Here is a 14,396-nt window from a genome sequence, read left to right as displayed (position 1 = left end):
TTTCCTCCTTTCCTTGTTCACCAAAGAAGATGAGTGTTAAAATGCCGTGTTGTACAAAAGATGCTCCCTTGGTGATTTGAGGTGGGCTGGGTTTGGGTACATCCCTTGGGAAAGGGAAGTTTTCTTCCTGGTTCAATACAAAAAATGCCATTGGTGAAGAAGCCCACCACCGCCCCCAGAATTACTAGGGTGCTCGTAGTCAATAGTGAAAGATTTGATATTAAAACAGGCTTTGGGTTCGATTGAGCTGGTGTGATTTTCGAAGTGCTCCATGGACCACGTGTCCACAGCAGGTGCTGTAGGTGCAGGATGGGAGTCTTCAGAGCAGCTGAGCCCTCACCAACACCACGCTGCTGATCTGGCTCAGCAAGGCAGGAGGCTTTCTGGTCTTCTTGGCAACACCTTCGAAATAAGAAAGAAGGAGATTTATGAAGTACTGCAGAAAACAGCAAAGACGGCCAAGAAAAATCTTGAGTATCTCTAGCTGCTATAAAAGTTTCTTTAATCAGATATTTTTAATGCTGCTACTTTATGCAACTCCAAATTACAGCAGGAAAGAGTGAAACAGTGACTTGATAGTCAAGGCACTTTTTAAGAGCTTAATTTCATATCTTTGGGGCTAGAACAAGTGAGGAAAGAACATTGTGCAGGGACTATAGTAAAAATGATATTTCAAAACTTACAAAATATTAGAGAATAATTTACTTTCAAATTTTTATTTCTGATTGATGTGAATTAAAATAATCACAACAATCCGAACAGATTACAGTGAAGCTCCAGGAGATGTGGACTGAAACTAAAATCCATTGGCATTTGCAGTCTGCTCTGAATCCCACAGACCCAAATTGTGTTTGGCTATTCAGGTATGGGTACCCATGTAATTTGTGTGACTTTTAGCGGCTCTATGCAGTTGCAACTCCATCTGATTCAAAGATTAATTCTTTAATTAATTCAAGGATTAATTCAGAGGGTCTTTATGTGCTGACCTGGAAGTTAGGGATCGGTCTCACTTTGGCATCTTTTCATTGCTTTGAGAGAAAGTTCATAGCCAAGAAACATGGCAGCACTTGATGGGAATCCTCTTATTGTACTGACCAGGAGGCCCCTAAAAAAGACCTGTTGGGAATGAGGCAAGGTTAGATCATGGGAATATATGGACTATTCTAAGAAGAGAAAGAAAACATTGAATGAAGTTATGGTAGGATTCTGAAGGACCAAATCTTTTGGGTTTGCTTGGAAGATATGCTCCCACTGCTGGTCTTGGCTGAGGTCTGCACTGGGGAAGGGGACAGAGTGGCAGAATCACTGGTTTGGCATGATTGTGCTCCTCACTGCAAACACCACACCCTGGTGTGTGTGAGAGTGCACACACACTGTTTACTTTGGGGTGAGTCTGCTCACAATATGGTGGTTCCAGGAGGGATCTCTGCTGGCTTACTTCTCACAAAATCACTCCAATTAACCCCCAAGGCTCATCACCACAAGTCACTAATCTAAACTCCACAAGTTCAGAACAGATGTAAAAAGGAATATCAGCAATCAAACCCCTTTCCAGGCTTTATAACAGCAAAGTTCCCACAGCTACTGCAAAAAAACAGGAAAAATCTTGGCCTCAAGATCAGAAGCCCTTAGTTTTAAGCACATAACCAATTTTTGCCCTGAAATTACTGAACTCTACTGAACACCATCATATCTTGTGTCCAACAAATCCTAAGCATAGTGTTGACTTGAAACAGAATCAAAATATGTTAATGTAGTTTAGATAAGGCTTGCAATGTGAAATTGCAGTATTGGGACATTTAGGATATTATTTGATTTGTTGGGATGTTTTATTTTGTTAGGAAAGAAACATTTCTGGGAGGAAATTCAATGTTTTTGCATTATCCATAAAGTAACAAGAGAGACCCAAGTTAAATAATAATGAAGGCTTAGGATGAAAAGCCCAGAGGCATAAATTTTTCTTATCTCTACCTGGCTGTGGAGAAAGACAAGGGTATAGTTGTGTTTATTTGTGTACATCAGGCAGTTATTGCCAGCACTGAAAATGCTGTTCCTGTGTCTCAGAATGAAAGCATCCAGCCCTGGGTTTGCCATTTGTCAGTTGTGAGCCTCCCAACATTTAAAAAGATTTTCCTTATGAGAGCAGGATCCCGTCTTGCTTTCAACTAATTACTCAATCCTACTGGTGGCTATTGGGCAGGTGCTAGATGGGATGGCAGAAAAACTACAAGAAGTACAGAACTCTACCAGAAAACTCTTTTAGTTAGTTCAGGCAGGACAAGGAGGGCAGAGGATGAGGATGAGGATGGAGAAAGAAAGGAAAACCCATGGAAATTCCCATTTCAGCCCCCCTGCTGTGAAAGTGCACACCAAGGGGAATGCACAAGGCAGGTACCATAGAGCCTGGGCACCCTGTCCCCATCTGACTGTCCAAGCACTGTCCTCAGCATCCCTCCAGGTGCTTGTGCTTCACATGAATGTGACTTTCTTCATTCAGTGGCAAAAGCTGAACCAGACCACAGGCTCCTGAGACAGCTGGCATAACATAGTGGCATGTCAGCAAATACTGAAATCACACTCACTTGTGATTTTGCAGGATATTTTCCTGTTTGTAACTTGTTACATTTCTCTCTGAATGTGAAAATTAACACTTTGGAGCTAAGAGACCACATGCTGTTCCAATGATAAATGCAGATTTATTTCAATATCAGAAGACATTATTTCCACAACCATGCCTTGGCAACATGATAAAGCTGCAAACCCTTATTCTCTGCCATTCACATTTAACTGAGGCAAAGTTTGCAGGTAGAACAAATATCTTTTATTACACTAACAGACAAAGTCAGAAAAGGGAGATAAGTTATTTGGCATGCAGCCCTTCTTCATGTTCGAAACGAAAGCAATTCTGATATAAGAACGCTGACATTCAACTCTGCCTTGGTGCAAAATGAGGGCAAGCAGTGCAAAAGCAGCATTAATTCCACCAAAGCATTGCCCAGGGTGACCAGACACACCCAGAGTGCCAGGACAGTCCCACTGGAATCAGTTTATTGACACCAAAGTCAATGGGAAACATTTGACCTCTGCATTTTGCAGAAGAATTGCAGAGGTAAGACTTTCTACCTCTGATTTATGATAAGTCAAATTATATCCATGATTAAGTGCACTAACATGAAATGTTGTTTGAACTTAATTTCAACAGCAGTGTGTGACTCCCCAGTCATTCATTTCTTCATTATGTAACATGTATTATAACTCTCACTATTTTGATTTAGAAGAAATCTACACAATAATTACCTACTGCCATAATAATTCAGCTCTGACTGAATTAGCTGTCTCTCACCACTGCAGATAGGTTTTTAATAGTCACTGTATTTTCCAATTGACAATTAAATACCTAATAACCAGATTTAACTTCAAATGTCACTTACTTTTAAGCCCTCCTTCTGGTAGCTCTGCAATATGCAGTCAATGATCCCTTTGTACTGGTTTAAATAAACTCCATCTGCCTGAAGTCGACTTTTCACAACATCCATTGGAGTACATACTGCCCAGGAAACAGCTCCTGGAAAAATGCAGAAGTGTTTGAATAATTCCTTCTCTATACTTCCTTGCCTGCAGGTCAGTGAACTCAGAAATTCACGTCTATCACATCATATTCATGCAATTTTCATTCAGGGCATTCACCCTGCTCAGGCACAGAAACAGTACTTCTGGGAGAAAGTTCCCTGTTTCTGGAAGGTGCTCAGACTTTGGAGGTTGTGTTGCTGATCAGATGCAGGCAGCCCAAGAGAGGCTTCTCCAGGTGCAAATACATGTTCTGCTGTGCTCCTAGTGGAACATGGACATGCCATGGGAAGAGCCTGAGCTGCTGCTTGGGGAAATTTCAGAAAAAACTGAGTCTTCTGATAATTCCATTGTAAAGCAAAGTGTGAGCTGAGGATACAAATAACAGGTTGGTGCATTTCAGGCTGCCAGGATTAGGCTCCACACAGTGAGATACCCTGTCATTCCTTTAAAGAAATGCCTGTTTCCATTGATCAGCCTGCAGTTGAGTGGGATGGTTTGCCTCTGGAAAGATCAGTACATGACTGCAATCCACGGCCCAGCTGGACAGACAAGAGTTTGTCTGGACCCACATGAGTGTTGGGGCACACAAGCAAAACCATCCAGAGGCACTGGGGCCTCTTTGTTTGAGGAGAAGGCATTTTGTTATCATTACCTGAGCTAGGGATTGACTTGCCTTTATGGATCTGCAATTTAGAAATGGCCAAGAAGTGGGGAGTGGGAGTAGGGGTGACCTTTCACATGGTGGGGGCACACATGCCAGGTTTACTGCTAAGGGTACATATGGAAAAAAGAGGATCAGTAACAGTCAACTGAGCTTCTGGTAGGTGTGGGTAGGTGCACACCCTCCTGGTGGGCAGCCAACAGGTTGAAGTCCTCTTCTGGAGGCATCTTGGCTTCCGCATATCCCTGGCAATGGGATTGGCAGGCTGCCCTGAGGTGTCCAGGGAGATGAAGGCGCTGTCTGTTCTCCTCTTCACTGACAATGAGCCCAAGGAAGGTCTGATAACACGACTTCTATAAAGTTTGTCAAGTCATAAAGTGCAGCTGTGGTGCCAGGGAACCCAGCCCTGGGGAAGGAAAGTTCAGTCCCGTGTCCTCTGCTGGTGCTCAGGAGGATGCAGTGGCCCTTGAGTCACCCTCGTAATCTGCCCCGAGAACCTTCCTGTTCTTGTTTTGCCAATGCTGTGAGGAAGTAAAGGTGCTTACCTGCTACACCCCCTGCCACCCAGATAGAGAAAGGATTAGGAGCAATGCTTCCATGAGGAGTTATCCAGTCACAGAACATTGCGTACGGGATGAAATAGGCGCAGTACCCGGGAACATCCCTCAGGAGCATTGCTACGTTGCCTCGGTATATTCCTGGAATCCCCTCTTTCTGGAGGATTGTCCTTAAGCAGTGAATTGGGCCTCTGTACACAGGAGATCCAGGAGCTGTGGAATTTAGTTTAACGTTTCCTACAAAAAAGAAAAAAAAGATACAACCGTTGGAATAGATATATTGCCACACAACTCCTCTCCAAAGCCCACTGCCATTGATTAGAAGTCACTGACATCCAGTTTCTTCTCCTGGAGTCAGCAGATAATGTGGGGAAAATGTTTTAGGTCTATTTTCAGAAAACATGTAGACACTTCAGACAGATTTTTCTTAGATGCGTGGAATACCTCCCAGTAGGTATGTGCCCAGGGAGGCTTCCAAATAAGTTTAAGGCAATGTACCCATTTTTCATGGATTTTAACTTCAACTTATGCCAGGTCACATCTCTGAAAGCCTTAACATCTTCAGAGTCTGGCCCTTCCCATGCAGACCAAATGGTTTTTGTAAAAGGCATTCGGTTTCTAAGCTGCATGGAGACTTTAAAAATAGACATAATATTGTTTTATCAAAGCAACAGAAGAGTGCCAGCATTTCACAGTTAAATGCCATGACTGTAGTTGTGAGAAAGGTGAAATGCTGAAATCCAAGGTGCTCAGCTCTGAAGATGCTCCATGCCTTTATTTGGCTGTGCATGGGCTCTGGTGGAGTTTGCTCCATGCTGGCAGCCTGCAATGGAATTCAGCTGCTGTCTAAAGCAAGGCAGCCCCTTCTGCCTTGTGGACAGGGAACAACCACCCACTGCCATCCTGCTGGTGTCCCCTCCTGACCCATCCTGTTCACACCTGGGCTATCTGGAACCCTGTGTGAAATAAGTCATTTTTTAAATGCAAATGGGAAACTTCTGCTTTTGAACAGAGAAGGGTGGAATAACAGAGGTTTATGGGTAATTATATGTAGGACTGAGTGTGTGCAGAGGGAGATGGGGAGCTGGCATTGCCCCTGGCAGCCATGGTGCTGCTGCTGGGATCTCCAGGGGACCCCACAGCCCAGGCACTCCCAATTTCTGCAGCATCTGGTCTTGAGCAGACCTGCCTCATGTTCCTTAGAGATCCCAACTGTCTGGAAATGCCACTGATAAAAACCCTTCCCTTGAGCTGAGCAGGATGGGGTCCATCCTTAGGCAAAAGGGAGAACTTTGAGCCCAACTGCAGCAGCACAAGTCAGCAGAAAGCCCAGCCTTGACCAAAGTTGTAAAGCTCTGCGTAGGTACAAAAAACTGGAGAGAGGTAGACGAAACTCTTGCTTCCTACCTTTGGTGTAGGGCTGTGTTTGCATCTGGAGCCTTATCTTGACCAGTTCCACGGGAGTGCCAATGCCCACAGAGATGACCCCGGCCACGAGGCTGGCCAGGGTCATGTCGGCGAGCGAGGGCGCGGCGGCCGGGTCCCCGTGGCGGAGCTGGCTCAGGAACCGCTGCGTGTTGCTGAAGACCCCGAACACCACCGAGCTGTAGATGCCAATGCTGGCCAGTGGGAAGGACATGCCCTTGAAGAAGCCGGTCAGCTACCCAGGAAAGGGAGCAGGGCTTAGGAGTCTGAGCAGGACTGAGCAGTGTAAACCCCAACTTGTCTATCGGGTTAGAAATCAGAGAGGCACACAAGGGTTTGGGTCGGAAAGGACTTGGAAAGTTGTCTTGTTCTAATCCCCTGCCATAGTCAGGGATGAAATGGAAATCCAAAAGCAGATGTCTCCTGGAACCAACTGTTTGCCCATGCTGAGCAAAGGAAATTGATTCATGCTGCTAAAGGTTTATAAAGATTGTACAGAATATGGGATATGGCTGAAAGCACAGGAGCCCATGGAGAAGTGCCTCATATAGACAGTGTTTGTTCTGGCTTCACCAAATTCAGCACAGTCCTTCTGGGAGACCTCTGCCAGTGGGATCAGGCAAAAGAGTCATTGTGGGTGCAACTCATGTGGAGACACTGATCATTCCATGCCAGGGATCTCCCTTTTCCCTATAGGAGTCACCAAGTGGTGACTTAACCTTAGAGTTAAGCAAGAGAAGGCTGGAGGGATTTGCAGGCTCAATTGCATAAACTTTATTGGTCTTTATATAACTGCTGGTGTCAACAGCATTTTGTACAATTGCTTTATGTATTTATCTATTTATTGACTTGCACTTTCTACCAGCACATTTAATGTATGATGAAGTACTTACAGACTCATTTCTGTACACAGTGAGAACACACTTGAGTGTATTTCCATATCCTTGTCCAGCTTGCAAACGAGTCTGCAAAAGACATTTGTAAAACGTGATTAAAATCCTATGTTTCCAGCCCAATGGAGGCTCATGCTATGTAAACAATGTGTACTTTGCTTTGAGAGCAAGTCCTTACTTAGTTGTAAAGAGAACTGAGCAATAAAATAAGATATATGTGCACCCACCCTCTTGAACTTTGCCAGAAGCAAGGCTAAGCAGGATCTCACAGCCTGAAGCTCTCTGCAACATCTGGAATCAATGACTGTCAAATTGCTCTCCAGCCTGGACCAGCCACCCTGGCCCAGCAGAGCAGGCTGCTGGTGTGCAGTGCTATCATTGGCAAGGGCCTGATGTATGTGGAAATCAGAGATTGGTGTGGTCTTCTCCATTTGGAGACTCTCAGGGAAGTCTGGGATGTGTTGCAAAGAGAGGAGAGGTGAGCTCTCCTGGAAGGCTTCAGGGGCCCTTCTGCTCCAAGGTGGATTTTAAGACACAGAGATACTAATTGGAGCTAAAACAATTCAGCACCGTCTCAGAAATTACCCATGCTTCACTCAAAAACAGTTTCATATCATTTCAAATAAAGACATTTTATTTCTGGAAAACAAATTAGTTATACATCTTCCAAGGGATGTAAGAAATGGCAGGTAGGCCACAACAAAGCCTTCAGGATTAGGCATTTCCCCTTCTCATATGTATATATTTAGATCATCTTTCATTCGAGCTGCTCACAAGGTTGCACTAGAAACATTCTAACAAGGAATGCCTTCTTTGGGCTTAGAGGTGTGCAAGGAAATGGAAACTGCTCATTTCACAGCACCTCAGGCTTCATCTTGGCTGAGGCCAGAGCTCATTTGTTATAGGACACACGTGCTCCATCAGGAATGCTTTTAGGAAATGGGGACATTTCTGACTGTATTTATCAGCACTGCTGCTAGCAATGAAAGCTGAAGGGACACTGCCAACCTGTGCTGGAGGGATGGTGTCCAATCCCATCCACTGGCTCAGCTCTGAGCTCAACCAGAGTGAAGCAGGAAATTATTTGGGAGTTTAACACCCAAAGGAATGCGTGTCTGCCAGAGTTCATGGCTGGTGGGAGCTTTTGGATGGCAAACAGCCGGTTGGATGGTACAATCACTTGGCCCAGAGCCCTGCAAGAGGCTGCCAGTGCTGCCGTGGGACCCTGGCAGGAGCAGGAGGGACCAAAGTCAGCCCAGGCTCACCCCGGGGTGTCTCCATGCAGCTCTCTGCACACATGGAGCATCCCTGCCCCACTCCAGGCCTGGCCAGAGGCCACAGAGAAGCAGCAGCCAAAGCAGAATATGTGCTGAGCACTCAGAGCAAGCTGGTACATGAAGCTGCTGCCGTGGCTCAGCAGCACACGTTGGGCAGTGTGGGCAGGCTCAGACCACGGGTGCAGACTGGGCACACTGTGGCTCACACTGGGGATAGCAGGGCTGGGGGACCAGGGGAAGGTGCTTACACCCAGAGTGACCCAGCACAAGGTGACCCAAGTGCTCAGCCCTGGGTTCATCTTAACCCAGACATTTCCACTTTGCCTCCATGGGCTTGTTTTGGTTTTGCTTTTTTTTTTTTTCTTTTACTCAGTAACCAGGTATTTAGAGGTTCAAGTTAATATATTTTTTGAGTAACTGGGGGCAACTGAGTGTTCTCACAATCTGGTTCTCACACACGTCCCTTAGCTAATCTGTTAACAGCCAGCACTGAAATCCCTGCTGGCATCTGTGACAAAGTCAGCCACTGCCAGTATAGATATACCTCTGCAAAGTTCTCCTTTTTGTTATGTTTTGATTAGATAGGGCTCTTGGGTGACACCCAGAAGCTGAAGAAAGTTCTGGGGAAATGAATGCAGTGGATAGGAAGAAAAGTGAGTAAAGCCACAAGTTTTATAGAGTTTTTCAAGGACGTAGGAAAAATCAGCTGCTGGGATTTGATGGGAAGAGGTGGCTGAAGGGGGGAAGAGGTGACTTGATGGGAAGTGTGGTGTAGATGCCGCTTACCCCACAGAGCCTTATACTCAGTCCTGCCTCCTCCCTCAGATGGGGAAAGACACTGATCCCCTGGAGGCTGCAGATTCTGCTGAGCAGCCCCTTTGCTGGCCTAGTGCTGTGTAAAAACTCTTTTCCCCTTTTCTGCTCCTGAATTTGGAACATAACAAGTCTGCCTACTTGGTATTCCCAAGGCAAAGCCTTGCCCAAAGCCAAGAGCAAGAGGGGGCAGCCTGACAATTGTCTTTATAAGCACTGAAGGATGGGCTTGCTCTACCTTGGCATCCAAACTTGATGTTTCTGAGCAGGATTCTCAGAGGCAAACTCTCCCAGGCCAGGCAGTGATGGAGATTGCCTTGGCAATGCTGGGCAGAGCCTGCCTTTGCTGCCTGTGCCCTGCCCATGGCTGGGGGATGTGGGCTCCTCCCATGTGGGGTCTGCACCCACCTTTGCACAGGGATGCCCTTGGGGTATCACTTCAGCAGCTCAGAAAGAATGGGGCTGGCTGGGCACCTCCTGATCCCAGGAGAGCCTGGTGTGTGCAAGGGGATGGCTGTGATGGCTGGGGAGGGGATGTGGTGTGGGCCATGCTGGGCCCTGCCTCCTTGGCATCGCCCTCCAAAGGGTGGAGGGTGCAAACATGACCGGTGGCTTTTGGGTTTGCCACAGCTGGCAGCCCTTCCTGGTGCCAGAGCCAAGCTTGAAGCAGAGCAAGGAACACAGAGTCACGGAATTGCTGGTAATTTTGAGTTGAAAGAGATCTTTTAAGGCCATCTCGTTCAACCTCCCTGCGGTGAGCAGGGACATCTCCAACTAGACCAGGTTGCTCAGAGCCCCATCCATCCTGCCCTTGAATGCTTCCAGGGATGGGATCCCCACACCTCTCTGCCAGCCCTGTGTTTTACCACCTTTTTTTGTGTAAGTCTTCCTTATATCTAGTCTAAACCTCTCTTTCTGCTTAAAACCCATATCCCTTGTCCTATGGCAATGGGCCCTGCTAAAAATTCTGGTTTTATTTTAGACCCCCTTCAAGTACAAGAAGGCCACAATAAAATTTCCTTGTAGCCTTCTATTCTTCAGGCTGAACAACCCCAACAAGGGCAGAAAAGCTAAAGTGATGAAAGCTGCCCAGAAATGCCTGGGCAAAAAAAAAGAAAGGAGCAGGATCCTCCTCCCTGTCTCTGCAGCAGTAGGGATGGTCAGCTTGGTTGAGTCAGGATGCCCTGGTATGTGTGTGGGCTTGTCTGCATCATGCTGACAAATACCTTCTTACTTCTCTAAATCCTTCCGTTGGAGGAATAATTATCATGAGGGAATCATAAACACTGTGTGTCACAGCCCTGGGATAACAATTTCAGAACTCTGCCCTTTCAGCATTACCAGCACTAGGAAAACATAAAAATGTGCCTGCAGCAAAACAAATACAGTGCCCTCATTGCCCTTTGAATACTAGTCTGTGGCAAAGTTCAATAAAACATTGCCAGAACTGTTCAGTGAACCCCACATTAAGTAGGGCCAGGTTAATTTTCAGCATTAATTCTTCACACAGGAACTTGCACGTATCAGTCAGTTCTTTTAGTTTCTCATTCAAAATGAGCATTGGAGAGGAAGAAAGTCTGTGAAAACATTCCAAATTCCCCTTTGGGATAAGTGAAGGTCCTCTGAGGCATCAGCTAGAGAGAAGGTCTGAATTGATGGGGGTTTGGGTGGTGACATGTGAACACATTTCAAAGGGTTTTACCTTGACCGTGTCCAGGGGATGGCCCGCAACCACACTGGCAATTCCTGGGGATGAAAGCAAAGTATTATGCACAGCACTGGAGCTTTTGTGGCAGGAGAGGATGCAATGGGTTTAGAGAAGAGATTTCCACAGGAACAGTTGTAAGGGGCCTAGCCAGAGCAATGACCAGCAGGATGCCCCTTCCCTGACAACAGCTAAAAGCTGAGCTTAAACACTTTTCTGTGTACACTCTCCTGGACTCCTTCAGCTTTACATCTCAAAGGCACCAGAGAAGGAGAACTCATGTTTGTATATTTGTCCAGGACCAACCCCTTTTGCACTCCTGAAACTGGCCAGTGCCATCCTGCCTTCCTCCCCATGGTTCTCTGGGGGGAAATTGGCCCATAGTCTCTTACCTTTCACCCACCTACTCACACCACTCACTACCAGGAGCTCTCGTGGCAGCACAGAGCACAGTTTGGTTTCCCTCTCTCCAGGAGAATGGAACACCTGTGTGCCATGGCCAGGATATGATTTTGTGTCTTTGTAACAAACAACACTGGCAAGTTTTAGGGCTTGTGAAGAGTGGGTAAATTGTGATGCTTCCTCACCAGCAAATCTCTGTGCAAACCAATGGCCACAGGTGCATCATGTCCGTGGTCAACACATTATGACTTTTCTAAAAATGTGTTAAAAAAATGTCCCCTCTCCTCCCAGACCTGGGAGCACCCATGGTCTAGTGCTATGAATGAAAACTCTCAGCTGTCACTGCTGCAGAGCACTGGTTCACCTCCAGGACATCCTGTCCCATTGCCACAGGTGCAGCTACAACACAGGGCAGTGGGGCAGAGAGAGCAGCCACAGCCTACAGAGATCCAAAAATCAGCTGCTCACACAAACATTTGGCAGAGGCTTTGGGTTTTTTAGTCTGCTAATTCATTAACCTCATCTGGCAGGACACGTGTGAGCCACCTCACGCCCTGCTCCTGTGTCGGGTCGGAAGGGTCACCTGAGCAGAGGTTTGCTCTGCTGTGGCTGGTGACCCTGTCCTGCTGCAGCCCCGGGGGCAGCAGAGCTTGTCGCCCTCTCAGCTGGTCAGTTCCGTAAATCTTGCCCATTACTGACGCCTCTACGCGTCCCTTCCTTTTCTTTCTGTTATCTGTTCCCCGCTGTTTGCCATCGGAATTCCCGGCAGACAGGATCAATCCCTGCCGTGGCCATTAGCCCTGTGGCGGGGTGAGGACCCGGCAGTGCCTCCCCCGGGGATGGGGACCCGGGGAGCCCCGGGCTGAGAGCTGCCAGCCCCCTTCCAGCCACGGGGGCAGGGGCGTGCAGGGGCCTCTGGAAACCGGCCCCGCACAGCAGTATCACAAGTTCTAAACTCGAATTTTAACTATCCCGCCTGTGGAAGTGGGATTAAACCGCACTTGTGTAGCAAAGCAAAGCAAACCGTGGGGGACGCCGGGCGGAGGCACAGACCGTGGGTGATCCGGAGGGGTTTATCCCCGGGGGTTTTATCCCCGGAGGGGTTTATCCCCGGAGCGGAGGGCTGTATCACCGGAGGGCTTTATCCCCGGAGGGGAGGGCTTTATCACCGGAGCGGAAGGCTTTATCCCCGGAGGGGTTTACCACCGGAGGGGTCCATCCCCGGGTACCCCCGCCGTGCGCCCTTCGCCTCCTCCCCAGCCGCGCTCCCGGCATCACTCACCGCCCACCAAGCCCGCCACGAAGTCCTGCAGCTGGACGCTCCCCATGCCCGTCCCGCGGGGCCGGGTGCCGGGTCCCGGCGGGCAGGGGATCCCCGCGGGCAGCGCTGCCGCGGCTCCGTGCGGGAGCCGTGCGGGCTCCGAGCGCTCGGCGTTCCGCGGCTTCCAAGCGCTGTGACATCACGCACCGCGGCTTAAAGGCGCCGCGGGGGCCGCGGACACCGCCCGGCCGGGGCGGGGAGGGTCGCGGGGCGGGCGGGCGTGACCGGGGCTCGTCCGGCGGGGATGGGGCGCGCAGGGCTGCGCATCGCCCCGGGCGGGGCGCCGAGGAGCGGAGGAACAGCATCGCTGCTTGGGCGGGCAGCGGGGAAGGGGCTCAGCGTGAACGGGGGGAACGGTAGGGATGTGGGAAGGTCATGTACACTCGCGAATTGGAGATGGAAGTACAGAGATGAGGAGTATTGCACCCTTAGTCAGTTGAAAAATATCTCCGTTCCCTTCATTGAAATGACTGGGTCATCGTTTGAGGAGATACCTCCAATTTTTGTATGGGTTTTCCAGGAGATAACTCCAATTTCTTTATAATCTTTCCAGAAGATGACTCCAATTTCTGTATTTTGGGAAGCAATGAACAATTGCCCCCTGGATGATTCCTTCTATGTAGAAATCTCAATTTTCTTATACATTGACTGCATGCTTCTCCCTCTGTCCTGTCTTTCCCAGAGCCAAGATTCCAGATCTGGTGTATTCTGCTTTCATGCAAGACGTTCCTTTTCACCCTCCTCAGTCATTTTTGTTTAAAGCCTTTCAACTGTGCAGCCAGAGCCACAAGTGATAGGAAAGAACCGCTCAGTAGAATAAAGATATTTTCTGTTTTGATCTCAACCCTTTTTCTGGGGATTCCTAACATCCCTTTCTGATTGGGGCTGAAGGCTGGGCTCCCTCTCTTGAATCACAAATACCTGATCTGGAGCCCAACCTGGCTATTGTGCCTCTTCTGTGGCATTTTCAAATAGCAAATCTGATGTTTTACACCTGAACAGCACCTGGCCACTCAGCATAGGACCCCCTCACCATCCTCAACCAGCTCTCCTTGTGCTCACCAACTCCATCAGAAATGACCTCTTGGACTTCAGGGCCATGACTGCTCCAAAAAAGATGTCTTGGCCCTTGGCCCCTGTACACATTCATCTGGCTGAGGTTTATACTACAGCCCAAAGCAAATTTTATTCTGTCTAGGCTAGATTTCTGTAGGTGGCAGTTCCTTGGGTCAGTTTTGGAGGCTTTCTGACAAGATTGGCACCAGGTTTTCTACACTGACTTCCTTAAATGGAAGGTTGGGTTTTCTGGAAATGTATTTTGTCTACGTGTTCTGGTAACTATAGATAATGTTGGTAGCTCGTGAGGAAGAAATAATGAATGCCAAAATACTGGCTGAAAATACAAATATTTAATTTTTTCCTTAAAAATTTGGTATTTCCATTGCTAAATTATATGTTCCACAAAAAGGCCTTAAAACAATGTTCCCTTATGTGCATGCACATATACACAGGAAACCTTATCACCCAGTTGGCTGAAGGGGGCTTTTGTCTAGAAATTGCTTATAGAAATTTAATATTGTGTGCATGGTTATCAGCTCAGATAATCTACACCTGAAACTTTAGATTTTTCAATGCATATAATGCTCATTCTTCCTGAGGAAGGATTTCCTGAAGCACCACATCTCTAATGAATTTTGAGGGGGACTGTGGTCCTGGATAAATGTTGGAGAGAACATGTGTGCACAAGCACTGTGGAAACTTGTCAGTTATTT

At 47.6% G+C, this 14,396-nt stretch overlaps 1 protein-coding gene across 1 annotated transcript; it reads right to left on the bottom strand.

Moving 5' to 3' along the window:
* Positions 1-993: 993 nt before the first annotated feature.
* On the bottom strand, positions 994-12,631 carry SLC25A48 (solute carrier family 25 member 48; the record flags this gene model as incomplete). Its single annotated transcript, XM_084215914.1, has 7 exons — positions 994-1,116; positions 3,432-3,565; positions 4,777-5,025; positions 6,196-6,448; positions 7,107-7,178; positions 10,899-10,942; positions 12,586-12,631. The coding sequence occupies 7 exons, from the start codon at positions 12,629-12,631 to the stop codon at positions 994-996; spliced, it is 921 nt and encodes a 306-aa protein (XP_084072040.1).
* Positions 12,632-14,396: the final 1,765 nt, after the last annotated feature.

The sequence above is a fragment of the Fringilla coelebs genome (assembly GCF_963513975.1).
Source record: "Fringilla coelebs genome assembly, chromosome: 15".
NCBI classification, from domain to species: Eukaryota; Metazoa; Chordata; class Aves; order Passeriformes; family Fringillidae; genus Fringilla; species Fringilla coelebs.
The sequence above is the reverse complement of the archived record's forward strand: the minus strand, read 5'-3'. Positions and strand labels throughout refer to the sequence as shown.